Source organism: Amblyomma americanum, chromosome 4 (assembly GCF_052857255.1).
Source record: "Amblyomma americanum isolate KBUSLIRL-KWMA chromosome 4, ASM5285725v1, whole genome shotgun sequence".
NCBI lineage: Eukaryota > Metazoa > Arthropoda > Arachnida > Ixodida > Ixodidae > Amblyomma > Amblyomma americanum.
The window spans coordinates 222,746,581-222,764,916 of NC_135500.1; the positions used below are offsets into that span (position 1 = coordinate 222,746,581).

Below are 18,336 nucleotides of genomic sequence, written 5' to 3' on the forward strand. Positions count from 1 at the left end.
TCGTGATGTGGATGTTTGCAAATTGTGGGATTTTGCTGCACAACGGTGTTAGGACAACGTGCGGTGGGACTGCATCAGCGAACACGGTGGCAGCATTAGTGAGGACAACGGCGCAAGTGTGGATGAGTAGTCCAATGACTACAGTAAAATCTCATTACTACGAACATCAGATTAACGAAATTTTCAGATTTACTAATTTTTTTTTAGATCCCCGCCAAAATGCCTATATTTTCAAGGTAAAAAACTTTCAGTACTACGAATTTCAGATTACCAATTATTTCAGAATAACGTATGTAATTTAATATTGCAATCGTCGCAAGACGCTTCATTATTACGAAGTTCCGTCGAAGTTTTGTACCAAATCTCTGAAGCTGACGCCTATCATCATCATCCGAAGCAGCAGCTATGCACTGGGGAACCCGTTGCAACGGATACAGCCCCAGCAGCATCGGCATCAACGCGAGTGCCGCATGGAATGAATATGGGCTAGGCGGCACAAGCTGCCGCCCGATACAAAGGGTAAGGCCATTATCCATCCATCATCCAGCGTGTGGTCGTATACTGCGCCGTAGTCGTAAGCCTATTCAGCGCAGTGTCACCACGTTGACAGCGAACGGTAGGATCTGCAAAGTTATCGGCACTGTGGTTGTATTGTGCATTGGCTTTGCTGACAATGAATTCTCCTGGCCCCTGCATTAAAATGAAGCGACGCCCGTTCTCGCTTAAAGAAACAGTGGACATTCTGTCGCAGCTGAATGCTGGAAAAAAGCAAGTGGACTTGTGCAAGGAGCTTCACATCACACCGTCAACAATGGCAATGATGCTCAAAGATCGGGACAAGATCATAAAACTACATCGAGAGTCGCAGCTGGCTCCCTCAAGAAAACGTCTGCGGCTGGGCAACTACAGTGGACAGCGACAGCGCGGCGGCTACATCCGCGGAGCTCACCACCGAAGAAATCGTGAATCAAGTGCGTGAGCAAGAAGAATGTAGTAGCACACGAAGAGGAAGAGATTGTTTCCGGCTCGGATGTCCTAGTCTTTCTAGAGAAGACCCGATCATTCCTCGGGCGCTGCAAAGATGTCCCCGATGACGTGCACAGGAAGGTTGAGGATGTGGAGGCGTTCGTCCTGCAGTGCTTGTCGTCTACTCGCCATAAGAAGATAAGACTCCTTCGAGCAATAAATTGTAGTTAAACTGAGGCCAGCATTATCATTTATTATTTACTTACCAACACATAAATCTGCTGCAAATGTAATTTTAGTTCTTGTGATGCATTACTGACATGAAATTGTGGTTTTTCAGTACGATATTTCAAAATAACGAATTAAATTCGGTGGTCCCGTGAAGTTCGTTGTAACGAGATTCTATTGTAGTACATTTTTGTTTTGTAATGTGCCCAGGGGCACGCCCGCGCGTGGCAGCCGATAGCGGCTGGCGATAAGTGGCGGCTGCAGGATAATGCTATTAAAGGCCAAGCTTAAACGATCTCCAAGTTTGTTTTTTTTTTGTTTTCTGAAATGTGATATGGGGGCGCCGACTTACATTCGAGTCGACTTGCAATTGTGTAAATAGGGTAGCACTGTTCAAGTCTGCTTTAGCAGAATCTTAAATCAAATGCAGCTTGACGAGGATCCAGCATTTCTAAGTACAATTTGACAAGCAGGCAGGGTCAAGCTCCAGAAATCTGAGGAAAGTGCAGTACAGCACAACAGTTAAAGGGACTGTAAAGTGAATTTATTGAGGTTATGTAAAGCAGCTGAGATAGAGGCATTGCATCACTCGTCATCCCAGCACAAGAATTTTTGAGCTAGCTTCAATAACACTCAAGATATCGGCGATTAAAAATTACGCTTTTCCTCTCCTTCTCAACTCATACGAGCTGGGCAGCAGAAAAAATTAAGAAAGCAGCTCTGGGACTGCACCTCGCTTGGTCCCACCCATGAATTCTTCATCTGCTGACGTTTAGTTCGTGACTTCCGGTTGTCACACCCCGTTATCCCACACATGGGTCTCCACCTTCCTGGCTCTCCCGCGCTTGCTGGCTTCTTTTCCTTCTCGTCTGTCATTGTCAACAATAACGGACCCAGCTGGCTCGTGCTTGCCCAAGGGGTTCGCGCAGCAACACCGAGCAAACGACTTTCACGGCTACCAGAAGTGTGCATGTGACGTCGTGACTGCTGTGGCTCCTGCGCATGGTAGCATGTGGTGGCCTGCTGACGTCACTAAAGTCATGGCATCTATCTCTTGGATGAGTAGTTCCAAAATCAGTCACTATGAGCACATCAGTTGGCCCACATATTATAAAAAACAGTTTTTAAAAATTTATAATAAATCACCGGCTCTGTTCTGAGGACTCATACTTTGTGTGAATGCTCTGCGGCATCTTCTAAGCATTGAAAACATTTATGCATGACTTTGAATTCATTGCATAGTCCCGTTAAGAGTGCAGGAAAATACACACTGTGAAATATAAAGTGCTTGCAAATTCAGGGCACAAAATCATAACGACACACAGCATAAAAAGTGAAAGCTGTAACCGGGAACAACAAAAAGCATGTGCAAGATGGAAGTCGTGGTGCATAAGAGAAAGAAAATCTGCATGAATTGCCTGTTTTAACACACCTTTGGGATTGAGATAGATAAGCAGAAGATTGTTAGCATAGTAGTGGTCTTATTGCAACAAAAACGACAACCAAACGGAAGGAAAAGATGGCGCCTGCTACGGGAATCTTTTATCCTAATTACCTGGGGCAATATTCCGAGTTTGTGCTATAATAAAAAAACGTCATAGCCTGCCGCAGCGGCCACACCTGATTGGTCGAAACGCCGGAAGCGGATGTCGGTTCAGTTGCGATTGTGAGCAGCGGCAGGATAACAATGCATTGCGGTTGCCGCAACAAAATGTCCAGCTGTGCTATTGCTTTTTACCGACGAATGGAACCCGACCAATGTGACAGAAGAAAATTAACAGCCACAAGTTTGGTTGCGCATCGGATTCCATTGTAAACGGGTAAATATGAAAGGTTCTTTATTTACCCAGTACACTTCAGCAAATAGAAACAATAGTTCAGATACTCTTTTCTGCACTGTAAAGGCCAGAGGTGTATTTAAAGAAGAAAATGTTGTACACAACTACACATGGCTTTTCGGTGACAGAAGGTGGCCGCTGCAGCTGTCGGTTGCCGATGGTAAATAAAAGGCAGCTAGCTTGTTCGCACAACAGGGTGTTTTACATCTATCTTGAGGGTAAAAGGGAACAAAGAGGAAAGTTTGTGGCATGCACTCACTCGGTGCACAATGTACGCTCCGTGCCGCACTGAACCAAGACGCCGTGACGACTTGCCGTCTGCAACGTAAGTTGCACTGAACGTAACTTCGTGCTGTGAGCAGTGTATTGTGAAGACAGTAATTTACGTTTTTCATTCCTTTTATACAGGCACTGCAAGAACAGCAGGATGCTGCTGTTGGATTTTAAATCTTTCTGCAGCAAATAAATAGCAGGGATGAGCTAAAAAAATCTTCTTGCTGTGTTTCTCTTCATAGATGCGTTGGGAGACTTCGCAGGCGAAGTTTTCATAGGTTCGCCATGGTACGAAGTGCATGCATGCCCATTGACGCCTGAAAACTACCTTGCTAGCTAATTCACAAGCTCAGTGCAGAGCCACACCACCGCGGCTATCGAGAACCATAAGGGACGCCGAAAAACCACCTCTGGCATGTCAAATACATCGATGTAGTAGCGCGTCACTGGCAACTGACCATCCGTGCACATGAGCGGTTTCACGCTGCCAGGCATTACACATGACCATGATGCAGGACACTTCAACAGCTAATAGAGTTCTAGAATAGGAAATGCACGTTTGTGCGCAGTAAAAGCAGTCATTTTGCAGGACATTATGGTTTATGTTACATCATTCAACATACGCAGACGAGAACTCCGGTGGTAGTGGCACCATCCGGTTTGAATGAAGAGAAATTTCTACAACAAACCAGTGCTCAATAGGCCTAGAAGCTACCTAATCGTCCAACGTAATAAGAAATGGGCCAAATTTATTGTCCATCCAATTTTTTATAGGCAAGATAAGATGAAGCGACAGCTCTGCACTCAGCCAGTTCACATGCCGAAAAACTCAGAAACACAGGCGAGTTCACGTTGAAGCGAGAGGCACCGCTTCAGAGTGTGCCGCCATGTTGGCTGTCCTTGTTCTTCTGCTGCTATAGGAGCGGACGCTATGTGTTTGACGTCACCGTCACCGTCCTGTTTCTTCAACCTTTTTAGCTGCATCCGAACCACCTCATCCGCTTCCGGCGTTTCGACCAATCAGGTGCGGCAGATCATGATGCTTTTTATTGTGACACAAACTCTGAATACAAACCCTGATCTGCGATGGGTGGAAATAAAAGGGACAGGGGGTAAAATAGCAAGGCTAAACAAAGATGGAGGGGATACTAAGAAAGATGGGAGAAAAAACTATGTGCAGCTATGCATAAAAAGTCACAATCTTGCACACATTCACAGCTACACTGCTTGTACACAGGTGTCCTGTCACTGTTCCTCACTGCCTACCTGCGGTCCGTTCGAACCTATGTACTACAAACAGTACACACTGTACACAAGCCATGTGTGTGTTGTGTTCAATCACAGTAAATGAGGTGCATGGCTTTCTGTTCATTGACAGTCGAGATGGGCTAAGCACAATAAATCTGTAAGTGCACTGGTCGTGCTGCAGCGAAACTGGCTGGACATGTGGAAAAAATCGCTGGACTGAATATTTAATTGCTGTCAAAATCAGCCCAAAACAATGCCATATTAGGCTAAATAGTGCACATATGTTTTCGGAAATCAGATTTGGTAGCTTTTGGCATCATGAGGGTCATGGCATCCTTTCTACTGTCCTCATTGTAGTTGGCTCCGATAAGGTTCTTACAGTTGAGGTCACACTGGTATTGCTGACCCTACTCTGTGACCTTGATGGTAATTGTTCGAGTGTATGATAAAAAAATTCGGCTAAAAAGTCCTTTATTTGTGTTTCATTCATTTGAAACAGCAGTTTTCTGCTGGTTTTTACGCTTCCCTGTGATGACTCCATCACACTGGTTCCTGCTGCAGGTCAAAAAGCTTCAGGACCGGGTGGCTAAGTGCAAAGAAGAAGTGCAGCGCACTCGGGAGCGCTACGAAGCAGCCCTGCAGGAGATCAACGACTACAATGCCAAATACATGGAGGACATGACCGTGGTGTTTGAAAAGTGCCAGGAGTTTGAGCAGCGGCGTCTGCAGTTCTTCAAGGAGATGCTGTTCGCCATCCACGGGTGCCTCAACATCTCTGTGGATCCAGAGTAAGCAGGGCGATGGAATGCTCAGGTCAGACAGTGTTGCACAGGTTTCAACGAGCAAATGTAACAAAACTACATAGCCTAATTCAAGCCAGGGTCACAAAAGTACCTGAGGAAGCTAAAGTAGTGGAGTCTAAGCAATGGCTAATCGATTGGAAGCTCAGTGCCTTAAATGACTGAACCATGGCATAAGTTGTAGAAGCTCCTATGAGAGTATTTCAGCAGTGTCGAATGACTCGGGTAAATTCCTCTGCATTGTTCCAGGTGATTCAAGGTTGCCAGCTATTATGGATTTCATGCAATCACCTACGAGTAGAACGTTCTTGCAGGCTAATTGGTTCATTGTGGAAAAAGGTTAGTAGTACTGCGCGAATGAGACACGACAGGAGAACAAGGAACAAAAACGACAACACAGGCACAGTGTTGTCGTTTTCGTTCCTCGTTCTCCTGTCGTGTCTCATTCACGCAGTACTAACCTTTTTTCTACCTACGAGTACTTTGGGGAATGTGGGCTGCCATTTTTTGCAGCTTGCATCGTTGCAGTGGCACATTGCTGTGCACCTATGAAGAACACGGCTTGTAGAGTTTCATGTTGAATGTTTAGCATATTGCTTGAGTGTTCTCCACCACAGCAGTTTCATAAGTGAAGCTGAGTGTGCATGTGTGTCCTAGAAAAAAAAAAGTCTATTTGGATAATTAGGCCAAACACTGATATGTGTGCTAGCATGATGTGTCTCAGTGCTTCACTGCTCTGCTAGGTTAAGGTGGTAAGCCACCCGGTGGGCAGGTGACCGGTGGCACAGCGGCACAAGGCAGGTGCTGTGGTAGGTGTTTCCATCGGTGGGACTTGGTTGCTTGGGTTGGGATGCGACACAAGTTGCTCTTCCCGAGCAGCCTCTCACGAATAAATGAGCTGCCTCCTGACACAGGCGGGCAGCCTACCACAAAACCGGCTTAAGACAGACACACACACACACAACACCCAAATGCGGAGAATAGCAACTAGGTTGACTTACACGCTGCAATACACTGTACATTGCATGTTGCCGACGCTGTGCCAACCTATACGCAGCGTCTAACGTAGTTCTACCCGAGCTTTGGGTAGTACACATTCAGTGCCGATGCCCTTTCTGGCAAGATGCATGGAGCTCCGTATGTAAAATAAAGTTGTTAAAATTGTTTGTAAATTTGTTCTGGTAAAAAAAATTTGAGTTGTGTGCTATTTACCGTATTTACATGATTGTAAGTCGACCCTGTTTTTGAAATTTAAAATCCCAAGGTGGGGGGGGTCAACTTACAATCGAAACGAAACCTTGAACTGCCAATTAAAGCAAGAAAAACAATCTATCAGGGATGCTACCGCGATGTTAGAAGTTTTTGTTTGCTCTACGGCTCCAAGCGTAGCATTCAGCTATTCCGCGGGCTTTTTGACCAGGATTTCTCATTTTTTATTTTTACTGCGCACACCGTTACCCACCGCGATGGTTCAGTGCTACTGAACAGGATACCTGGGTTAGAACCCGACCGCGGCGGCAGCGTTTCGATGGAAGCGAAACTCAAAGGCGCCCGTGTGCCCATAACATGGTATGGGCCGGGAGAAATGGGGGGGAGAGGTGGCTGTATATACTCTTCTTTTGGCCAGCGAAAGGTGCGAGTTGGAGTGGGGAGGTGTCGATGTACAAGCGACAATATACAGTATATAATGTGCGTTATGACTTTTGTGGAGTTTTTCTTTAGGACGTGTCTGCGAAATCTCCGTGTAATTTCCGTACTACCTTTTTGAAGCATTAAAGAAAAAAATTGTGCACACTACAGAAGTAAATACTGTACACTTGATGTTGGTGATGTTGTGGCATCAGTTGAAATAAACTCATGGTCCAAACTAAACAAGCATGAATTTTGCAATTCCGGTGTAATGAACCATAATGTTTAGTAAGGCACCGTTAAAAATTTCGCATGTAAGTCTAGGACAGTATCCAAAGTTGAGATTGGCAATACTTATCTTACTCATTGCAGGGCAGTATTTTTAGTGCGTGCAGTCACATTGTTCTTATCTTCTCATGATATGCAGGCTTCCCCAGATTTATGAAGAATATCGGCATACAATACAGAATGCTGACGCATCGAAGGATCTCAAGTGGTGGTCCAATAACCATGGTGTTGGCATGGCAATGAACTGGCCCCAGTTTGAGGTGAGCTTGCATTTCTTTGTAGACTGCTCCCTTGTGAGCTGATGCATCTAGGTTCAACTTTTGTATGTGCTTGTAACCACTGTTTTTTTTTTTTTTTCATTTGAGCACTAGCTTGTTGAATGCTTTTTCTTTTGCTTTCACTTGCTTGCAGTTGTGGAGCTTTCACTACGTCAGATGTTTTCTGAAATTATTTCCCTTCTACATGCTTTTCTTTTAAGCTTAACTTCTATGCGTCATTCTATTTGCTGCATGAACTGTTGCTTAGGCTGTATCTATGCAAGTTGCTTTGGATGCATTTATATGCAGTGTTTGCACAACTTTTGAATCAGGTTTGCGAACCTTGCTTTTGTAAAGTTGCCATTTTGCTCCAGTGCCTGTTGTGTTTGGATTTATGAATGGTTTGATTTATTGTAAATGGTCGTTTAACATCCCTAAAAGGTCACAGTGAAGTACATGACACTTTGTGCTGTGTGCAAAACGTCTGGCAGTGTTATCTGACACTCAGCAGCACATGTCATGTTTATGAACCTTGCAACAAATATGAGCCACACATTTTTGTGTACTCGACTATACTACCTAAATCTGTGTGGCTGCAGGGCAAGCCCTACTTTCCTCTGGTCTAGTTTCAGTTCTCAGCGGAACGAATTTGTGGCATTGAATGTTCAGAGAAAGTAAACGAGTGTGCTAAATTTTGTGAACACCACTACCTAGTGACAGTTAATTTTCTAAACCGGCTGCATCAGTAGTGGCACTTGCCGTGGTCACAGCAGATGGATATGCAAAAACTACCGAAATACTTTATATCCAGCCATCAAGTAGGATGCCCGCACCAGGGGGGATAGGCCTGTCTGCAAAACATGCTCGCTGTTGCCCTGCTATGCACCTCGGCAGCTCATCGCAGACAATCACAGTAAACCTCTTGGTGACTGCAGCACACCAAGGTCTCTTTTAAGCAGTGCATATGCATCATGAAATGGCTGTAGTCATTGTAGTAAGCTCAGACCATTTATAACTTAACCGCTTATAATGCGGGACCGCATTATATGCAGATTTTCGTGACGACCGCTTTGCTTCTCATAGAGTTCAATGTATTGGCGTACCGCTTAATACGCAGCCGCGCGTAACCGTAGGCCGCGTATAGTGCGGTTTCTGGAAAGCCTGGCGGCCCGTGTACCGCCGTGGGCCTGTGGGTACCGGCGGGCACGACGAGTGTACTTCTGAGATTGCGCAAGAAGGGGGTAACAGGCAGGGCAGGGGAGTGTTGTCAGCGCTGTTCAAGGAAAGGCTACAGGCGGCAGGAGAGAAAAAGTAGCAAAGCAAGCGTTTTTTTTCTCTCTTTGATGCGCCTCCATTGGGCACACTGATTGGACAAAACTTGAAAGCACGTGATGGCACGGCCAAACGAGCATGCTGGAGCGGCGGCGGGGCGCGCATTTCTCTGCAAGCTCGGCTACTACATGCATGTGCTGCAGTATTTTTGTTGACAAGCTGACAACATGGGCAAGTCTACCAGCCTCGGCTGTCGTCAGTTCCGATAGCGTCTTCTCCTCCGAAAGCCACGAAACGGCAAGCTTTGTCCCTGCAAACCAAGCAGAGCATTGTGAAGGACGTCGAGAGCGGTTAAAAAAGGCTACGGTGGCAAAAAACTACGGCTACACCGACACTACTGTGTCCGCCATTTGGAAGAATAGACAAGTTGCGACAACAGCTGCAGGAAGACTCCTCTTCGCTTGCGAGGAAGCGGATTCATGCGTGCAGGTAAGAAGATGTTAACGCCGCTTTGTTTAAATGGTTTCGAGAGGTCCGAGGCCAGGGCATTCCTGTGAGTGGCCCGATACTGCAAGCCAAGGCCAGGTGCTTTGCAAACTTTTTGGGGCATGATGCTTTCAACCCATTGAACGGTTGGATTCAGCACTTCAAGGACCGGCACGGGATAAGCTGTCGGGCTATCTCCGGTGAAAGCGCGGCAGTCTACAACTCTGCCATTGAGGCCTGGCTCAACATTCATGTTGAGAGCGTGGTTTCGAAGTACAGTGACCGTGATGTCTATAATGCTGACGACGCTGGCGTCTTCTACAATGACCACTGCGATCCACAACAGCGCGACAGACATGACAGAGAAGGAACACAACACAGAGTGCTGCGCTCTGTGTTGTGTCCCTTCTCTGTCCTGTCTGTCGCGCTGTTATGGATCACCGTGAACACCAACTCACCCAACAACTGGTTTTGTCTTCTACAACCTGCTTCCAAATCTCACTGTCACTTTGCGAGATGAGCGCTGCTCCGGTTGAAAGGCGTTGAAGGAGCGAGTGAGTCATATTTTGCGCCAACATGGATGGCGCAGACAAGAGGCGCCTGTTCGTCGTGGGAAGATCGGCACAACCACGGTGCTTCAAGAAGCGGGATTGTCTACCTGTTTTGTACGCAGCCAACAAAAAGGCTTGGGGGTCGACTTAAAATTTAAACCAAAGCATGGCACCATAAACAAAGGTGAGACAAAAGAGACATCAGGCATGCTACAGCGTGGTTGCATTTTTGCTGCGCAGCTCCGTCGCATCGCTTATGGTGCTGGCCTTGAGCAGCTGCTATGTCAGCGCGCAGAACCGGCATGTCCACCCTGCACGCGGCAGCCAATGGTTGCTGTCAATAAGCGGCAAGCCGGCACCAGCTCACTCCACACGTGGCCGCAGATTGCGGTTGCTGATAAGCGGAGGCGGCCCCGATAACGCATTCGCGTTCTGCTCTTAATAGACGTCATCCAAGTTTTTTTTGTTTACTTTCAACCGCGCACTCAGCGCTCAAGGAAGCGTCGATAGTTGATGGGAGATGGCCGCTGTTCCAATTGCAGCGGCGCCGTGGATTGTCTGTAGCCGACGGAAGAGCCGACGCCGCTCACGCATAGTTTCTTTTTGGCTCTGATGCATTTGACTACTGCTGGCCACGCTTTACAAGTTCTTAATGTAGTGCTTTATCATTCATTTGTGCTGCGGGCCCGGTAAGCGACCGGCGCTCGTTCACGGCTACATTCAAGATGGTTGTCATTCTTTAAGCCAAAGAAACGAACTGCGTGCCGGGCCGCAAGTTCGACGTTCGCAACGGGTGATACAGGTGTGGCAGCTTTAGCGAGGCAAAATTTTCAGCTGTTCCACGCGATGCCATGATGTGGCTGTTTGTGAAGTGCAGGATTTTGCTGCACGACGATGTTAGAACAACGAGCTGTGAAACCGCAGCAGCGATCACGACGGCAGAGCTAGTGAAGATGATGGCGCAAGTGTGGACGAGTAGTCCAGTGACCAATACATTCTCGTTTTGAAATGTGCCTGCAGGCATGCCCGCACGGGGCAGCCGATAGCTGCTTGCAATAAGCGGATGTTGGAGGATAGTGCTATCACGTTCTTTTATTAAAGGCCAAGTGTAAACGACCTTCAAGTTTTTTTTTTTTTTTTCTGAAATGTGATGTGGGGGGCTGACTAACATTCATGTAAGTTACAATCATGTAAGTACGGTAATTCAGACGGGCCCTTGAAGGAGTGCAGTGTCGAGATACGACATGCTTGACAGGCATCATCCAGATATTCGTCCACAGGCCTTGTTTTCTATTACGTATGTCTCCCGCACCGCTCCGATGTGCATGCAAAGGCAGGCATGTTGACGGTCAGCAGGTTCCAGTCAACAGGCCGAGAGAGATCTGGCCATGTAGTTTCATTTTAGAAACTTCGCGGCTGGGCGGGTGGCGACAGAGGCTATCTGCTGCGCATATCAGCAAGCCAGCAAGACCGCACATTGTTTGGTACGACGATTGCCTTGTTGCTGATCTTTGTTTAGTGCGCTAGCACAATTGGACATTCCCCACATTGGGGCCTTGTCTGTTTGTCTGAAGCCGGTTTTGTTGCAGGCTGCTCACCTGCCCACAGTGTCAGGTGACAGCCCATTTATTCGTGAGGCTGCTTGGAAAGTACAACATGGGTCGCAGCCCAACCCAAGTGCCACTGCGCTACTGCTCACCTGCCTACCGGGTGGCTTACTTGCCACGGTGTAGCCAGCGGTAACTAGGGAGAGCTTGGAGCTGTGTGCTGCTGCTCACCTGTTCATCGGGCGGCTTACTTGCCACGGTGTAGCCAGCGGTAACTAGGGAGAGCTTGGAGCTGTGCGCTGCTGCTCACCTGTTCATCGGGCGGCTTACTTACCAAGGTGTAGCCGGTGGTAACCAGGCGAGAACCTGGATTGCTAATTAGGTGGCACTGCTCCTAAGTGCACTTAGCGTACGAGGAGAACGTGATTCAAATGTTGCTTGTGCAGTAGCTAAATGGAATAAGTCGGGGCTGTAATTAGGTGGTAGCCTGGTACCACCTAGTAGGTCGTAGCTCCAACAACTAATTGACGTCATGCTTGCGCACATATACACATTTGGCCTAATTACCCAAATTGACTGACATTTTGTTTTTGTTTATCGAAGGCATCATGCCGCTCCGGCGCCAGTGCGCACTTCCCTCTCTTCCGTCTGCCTTCTATTTTTGTTCTTCCAGTGCTCTTAAACTCCGTGCGATGCCACATGCGAAGAACCTCCAGCGCTACCATTTCAGACACTGAAAGTAGCCGCGGTGACCCTTCCCTTGTCAAGTAGTTCTGCTCCCGTCACTCCCGATAGAGTGCACGAATTAAAACATGACGAAACTGCAAGAAATTGCTGTTTTCTTGTTTTCACGCAGTGTTCGTCGAAAGGAGATAACAATTGCCAGGTTCCCACCGAATGAAGCTTGTGGGGCTATTCAGATAATTCGATCATTTTTTTCCACGCCCTTTAAGTCTGAGTTAACAAGGCTTTACTGTACTATTAGCCCCCTCTCCCTCGTTCACCTCTGCATCTGTGTGCTTGCACTGAGCACCTGTGTTCACTTGAATGAGGAGAGATGTATGCTTTTTGTTGCTTTTCATGCACTCTTTGGCTGTCTGCTTCCTTGGGTCGTGACCCCTCCCTGTGTAGGAATACTCAGAGGAATTCCGGGACATCGTAGGCAAGAGCAGCAAGAAGGCAGCAATCCCTGAGAGTGGCATCACCCTCGTCAACCAGCACAAGATCGGCGAGGAGCTGCCTGTAAAGAAAAACTCCCAAGTTCCTCTCATGGCCTACTTTTTTTTTTTTTTCAGCTGTTCTGTCTGTCTCCTTTCTTCCGCCTCTGCACCTGTCTGCGCTTTTGCTGTTTTTTTAGATAAGCTGGCAGCCTTCCTGCCCCTGCATGCATACTGTGTCTTTGTTCTGTGGTGTTTTGTCTTTGTGACTAACTGCTGCAGCCTATATTGCTTATTAATTAAAGCAGTAAACATCAAGGTAAAGCATTAGTAGCCTTGGCATCTTCTGGCCAGTGACATCTACACACTTGGAACATGATCATGCAGCAGCAGAGATAGTTGTCTGCTTGTCTGGAGTCATTCAACTGGACAGTCAAAGCTGGAATGGTAATTCAGAAAGTACAGCTAGCTTTCTTTTTCCCTACAAGGAACTTAGAGCCTTATGTTGAAGTCAAGTCATTTGGTCTGGAATAAGGTGCAGTTATCCTTGTCAGGTGCCACTCACCACTTCAGAAATTTTATTTTTCTGTCCAAATAGTTTGCACGGGCCTTAGGAAAGACAATTAGTCTTGTTTGCAATGGAAAACAGCAGCGGTAATTATCTGCACGAAATTTTGTACATGCCCTTCGGACTGTCACAGTGGCTGGAAATTGTAACATTGAAACACCAGGATTTATCTGGTGTGTACTTGAGATCGGGGATCGATACTGCTTATTTCAGAGATGCATGTGATGCCGGAAGTGGAGTAAGAAAATATTATGGCTCATAAAACCTATCTGCATGAAAAGAGGCAAACGACATGCTACCAGGCGCTGTTCTGAGAAATATTATTTGCTGCGTTCTCTAGTGGACATAAAAAAGCATCTTGTATGCAGGGTGTGTAAAGGATGCTATATTCGTCTGGAACAAAGAAGTCGCTCTTAGCTGTTTCACTTCCGGAAAAAGCTCAGTGTTCACAATTTGCACAAGTGTGTACAAATCACCTCTGAGGGTGGAGGGCCCCCAGAATTCGTGCATCGGTGAGAATAAGTGGTATGCGAACAGCATGAATGGAGTTTCAACATTTCAATAAATTTTCACCACTGAACATTTGAGGGGGGCAAACCACGCAGGTACTGAATTCTCCATCATAAAACCTGTTAGCTTGACAAAAGCACCCTGCAGCTTGTTGTGTACATCTGGCCGGGAGGTTTTCAGGAGAGTCATTTGCTGTTTTTCCACTCGGAACAGCCTAGGCCATTCTCGGCATGTCCTTCTGCACCACTAAACATTGTGTTCATGCTGCGCATTTCGCACATTGTGGACACAGAATTAAAGGGAATGAGGGTCATTTGAAACTCATTTTATATTTGTCAACATATCGTGCTGAAACTTAGCATGCTGCTGTAAATGATAGAGTGCAGACTTCAGATGGGCGAATATTTTAATTTTTGAATATGAATCGAATATATCAAGAAAAAATGGGTTCGAATATCGAATCGAACATCTTTTCACTACAAAAATTTCAGAAAATGGTAAACAAGCAAATGTTGCCTTTTTTTTTTTTTTTTTCAAAATAGTATGATATTTGAAACTGAAATAAACAAAACTGGAGGGACTCAGCACTGCCTGGAAAAATATGCACAGAAATCCTTCTGCTTGATTTGACAGCATAACAGTAACCAGCCTGTAATGTTGTCATGCAGAATGAAATCCATAAAACAAAACTGGCAACAAAAATAACATTATGGCTTGTAAAACCTCGTTAATTTGGAGTTCAATAGGCCGGGAGACACGCCCGAGTTATCCAAAGCTCGATTTATAAAATGCCCTGCGTCCTCCGAAAAAAATCTGTTGAAAATGCAAAAATAGGGTAAAGCCTTCTGAGGCGACTTATCATGCAAACACTCATAAGACCATGACGAGCGCCCAGTTTCGGCCTATTGGAATGACAACACGAGCGTAAGCGAGAGGGGACTGCACTTGGCGTCGGAACGGCTAGACTGTTTTTAAAAAGAAAAAAGAAATGACCAGCGACACCCCAGCCAGTGTCCAAAAGCAGCACGGAGCTTGGGTTGGACTGCGGCAAATGTGCAGGCCGACAGCTGACAGGCGAGTGGCGAAGTTCAAAAGTAAACTACGCTGCCAGGCTATCTTTTGGCCTATCGACAGGGGTCCTCCGATTGTTTTCACGCCGGCCGTTGTGCCCGCTGAAGAGGTGCATGGGTTAGTGCACCATACTGTAGGCGGGATTTTTACACGATCACTTGCCCAGTTGTGACTCCTCGACTCGCACCTTCGGGAGCCTCACGCGAAATTCCAGAAGTAGGTTTCCCGCATATTGTAGTTGACCAAAACGGAATGGCGGAGGTCACGCATGGAGTTATGAAGGCGACAGGATGAATGCCATGGGTGTGGGCATTAAGTGTGTAACATATTATGGAAGGATTAAAAAATGTGCACTTTTGCTTTGTGATTGTTCGAAGCAAATCGTCGGCCATCTTATTTGAAGCACACGTGATGTGGGAAAGCCCACTTGCGGAACTTCGCACAAGGAAGCCTAGCGGCATCGGAATGCGATCAGTACGCACGATCAATGATGGAGAAGAAAAAGTGTATTTATTTAGCCTAAAGCATGAAATACAAACACACAACTTCAAGGACCCAACAAAATTTGTTTAAGGACCAGGACCTTTATATTTTCCTGGAACTTTAAAACTCTATCTTCGTATAATTCCAAAATATTGTTTTCTTGTCAAGGTCGAATTTATGAAAGTCTGCACAATATAGCTTCGCTGGCGAGTATTGGGGAATTTTAGAATATTTGCACACACCTAGCATTTACATTTCAATTCTCACCTGGAAGGAAATATATTGCAAATTTACTTCCCAATTAAGTAATTTCTAATTGGTCTTTATGGTAATTTCAAATAAAAGGAACTTTTCTAAGAATATGTAAACATTTCCAAAGGTCCGTAGCACATCCTAAAGCATTCCTTTTTCTCATAAACCTAAGATTAGTAGGTGTCGGCTAACCACTGCCACGTTGTTTTTTCTTGCATACTTTATTTATGATCAACAAAATGAATTTATAGGCTTTTTCTTAGATTTAGGATGTGCGGTGGACATTTGCGAATGTCTGCATGTTCTTAAAGCTTTTTTAACAGAGAAATTACCATAAAAGCTCGTACAAGGTGATCTAATTAGTATATTATTTCGCCATATATTTCCTTGCGGCGAGATATGTGAAGTCTAAATACATATTTGAAATCGGCATTCTATAATACACCTGCATGCTAAGTTTTAGCAAGATATGTTGGTAAATAAAAGTTTGAGAGTGTTATCCCCCCTTCAAGTATGAGGCAACTTTTCGTAAAAATTGTTGAGTACTACCAGATAAAAACAGAAAATTAGTAGTCTGCCTTACGAAGGCTGTTGTTTTATCCTCCTGAAAATGTCAAAACAAGTGGGCATGAAATTTTTTTATTTTTTAATGTACTATATATACATCGGATATCAACAATTGTAACATTTAGTTCATCGCACATGAAGAAAGGAGCTGGCAATGAACCAAAATAATTGATACCATCAATCGTCTCTATGTAGTAGGGGAATGACCAAAAACAGCGGTTTTCGTATAGGCATCTTTTGAGAAAAAACAAAGCAGTAGAAAAAGATTGCACAATTTTATTCCTTGTGCTTCATTGCACAGCTAGATGTATAATAAATGTACAAAGTTTTAATGAAAAATTTCATACAGGGATAAAGCTAGGATGTCTCGTGTAAAGAGAAATGGCAAAATGTTTCGTTTCGAGAAAAAAAAGAACGGAAAGATGATTCGAAATAGCTACAAATGCCATAAACCGATGTCCCGGAGACTTAAAATCCTCCACATCTGTAGCTCATCTGCTCCTTAGTCTTGCTTTACTTTGATTTTGGTGATGTGGCAGCTTACTTATTTTGTGCCTGCGTTTTTTGCGGCATCAGTACACCAAAAGAAATTTCATACATGCTGCCTGGCCACTTGTCGGACAAACCTTCGTTGTTACTGCACCAGGTTTGATTCTAATGTGCTTCTAACCTCTAGCATACCTCTGTTCCCATTTTTGAAATGGCTCAAGCCATCGTACAAACCAAACTCAGTGTTGGTATCCTTACATAAATATTCAATGTGTTCCAAACATCTTGCATTGCTTTTGTGAGCATTTTGGTTATAAATACAAAAATAGGCATAGATAGTAATGAACAGTTATTAGTCTAAACTGAAGAACAAACAAAAAGCAATAATGACACTAAAATTAGGTGTTTATTTGGCTGGAAAATGTTTAGTTTCGGTTTCTCAAAACATGTTGGGGTTTAAAAATTTGGCTGTATCTTTGTAATTATGTTAATTAGAATTATACTTTTTTTTACAGTTCATTCAGGAATGAATCGACATTTTTATGAAACAAAATTTGAAAGTTTGAATTCCATTTAAAAAATTTTTTTTAAAGTGGCCTCATACCTTAAGTGGTGTAAGGATTTACAGCCGAGTTTTTGTGACGTTCAGGTGTCTGCCTCCTTTTTTTTGTGTAGTTTTGTACTGCATGGTTGTCCTAGTTGACCTAGCCAATACGACATTGGCATTTCATTTCATTGTCTGAAATGCATTTTACTTATGCTCTGTAGTAGTAGTCGGATTGCTTCCAACTGTTTCAGAGATGTTCATAACTGCTTCCCTGGATTACTGCTCAGTTTTTGGTTTTATCTAAGCCATGTTTGGTCATTTTACTTGTTGCTTTTCTTTAAGTAAACCCTATAGAGGTCTTTAGAGTAAGCATTTGACTCTCCCATAGTAGGATACTCTTACAAAAACTGCAATTGGCAACAATGGGCCCTGTCGGTGGCATCCTGTATTACTTCGCTGGCCAGCAACAACAGTAAACAAAACCAGCTTTCTTAATTTTTTTCTATTAAACAAGCCAAAGGTGTCAAAATTCTAGAGCTTATAATTTTGTCTTGCAATTAGTTTCTTCCCTTGCCAACAAGAGAACCTTTACCAACTGGCTACTTTCTTGTTGCGGAGGAATTCTTTGTATTGGTGCTGAATGCAGGCGGTGCTTCACTGCAAACTTAAATTGTATCCATCCATAGCAGCAGGTGATACCATAGCCTTGCAGTGCACTTTTTCTTTGCTCTGACATTGTCATAGGGACTGGTCTGTTTTAATTTCCTTTGTGCCAGACAGGCAAGTATTGCACATGACGCATGTAGTATCAAAATGAAATCCACTGCTAGCCGGAAGCGAGCTTCAATTATCTGGCACTTTAATTGAAGCATTTACATTGGTCTCTAAAGCACTGTGACAATCAACAGTTGAGCGTTTATGAGCGGAGCTCTGTGTCTTCCTGAATGGGACGCTGTTCCTGACACTTTTCTGCAGGACTGACATACTGTGCTTCATTAAGCTCATGCTCATGCTAAACTGGGTTTCCATCTGTGGATGTGTTAACTCCTATTTGTTATCCTTCCAGGCAGTTGGTCTGAGCAACATCCAAACTTCTTTGCTAGCCCTCCATGCTATGCATAACAATTGATTTGTCTTCTTCTCTCTTATGCTAACTTCTCTGTAATTTCATGCAGTGCCTTGTTTGATTCTGCACCTGAATGTGACAGAGCAATTGCATGCATGTTCTACTTTCCAATTTTGCTTCATCATTCAGTGATCTTTGGTAACACTGCTACTACTCTGCATCTGAGCATGTTAACACGTAGCT

The 18,336-nt window shown here is 44.8% G+C and overlaps 1 protein-coding gene across 14 annotated transcripts in view; it reads left to right on the forward strand.

The window, feature by feature from the left end:
* The window catches only part of Synd (protein kinase C and casein kinase substrate in neurons protein Synd), a 175,812-nt gene that overhangs the window by 138,220 nt on the left and 19,256 nt on the right, over window positions 1–18,336 (forward strand). For 8 of the 14 annotated variants that reach the window (XM_077663613.1, XM_077663618.1, XM_077663615.1 and 5 more), the window contains 3 exons: window positions 5,115–5,341; window positions 7,410–7,530; window positions 12,515–12,625. In XM_077663613.1, coding sequence (XP_077519739.1) covers window positions 5,115–5,341; window positions 7,410–7,530; window positions 12,515–12,625 — 459 coding nt within the window. The remainder of the gene's footprint in view (window positions 1–5,114; window positions 5,342–7,409; window positions 7,531–12,514; window positions 12,626–18,336) is intronic. The other 6 variants (XM_077663621.1, XM_077663623.1, XM_077663625.1 and 3 more) reach the window with 1 other exon arrangement.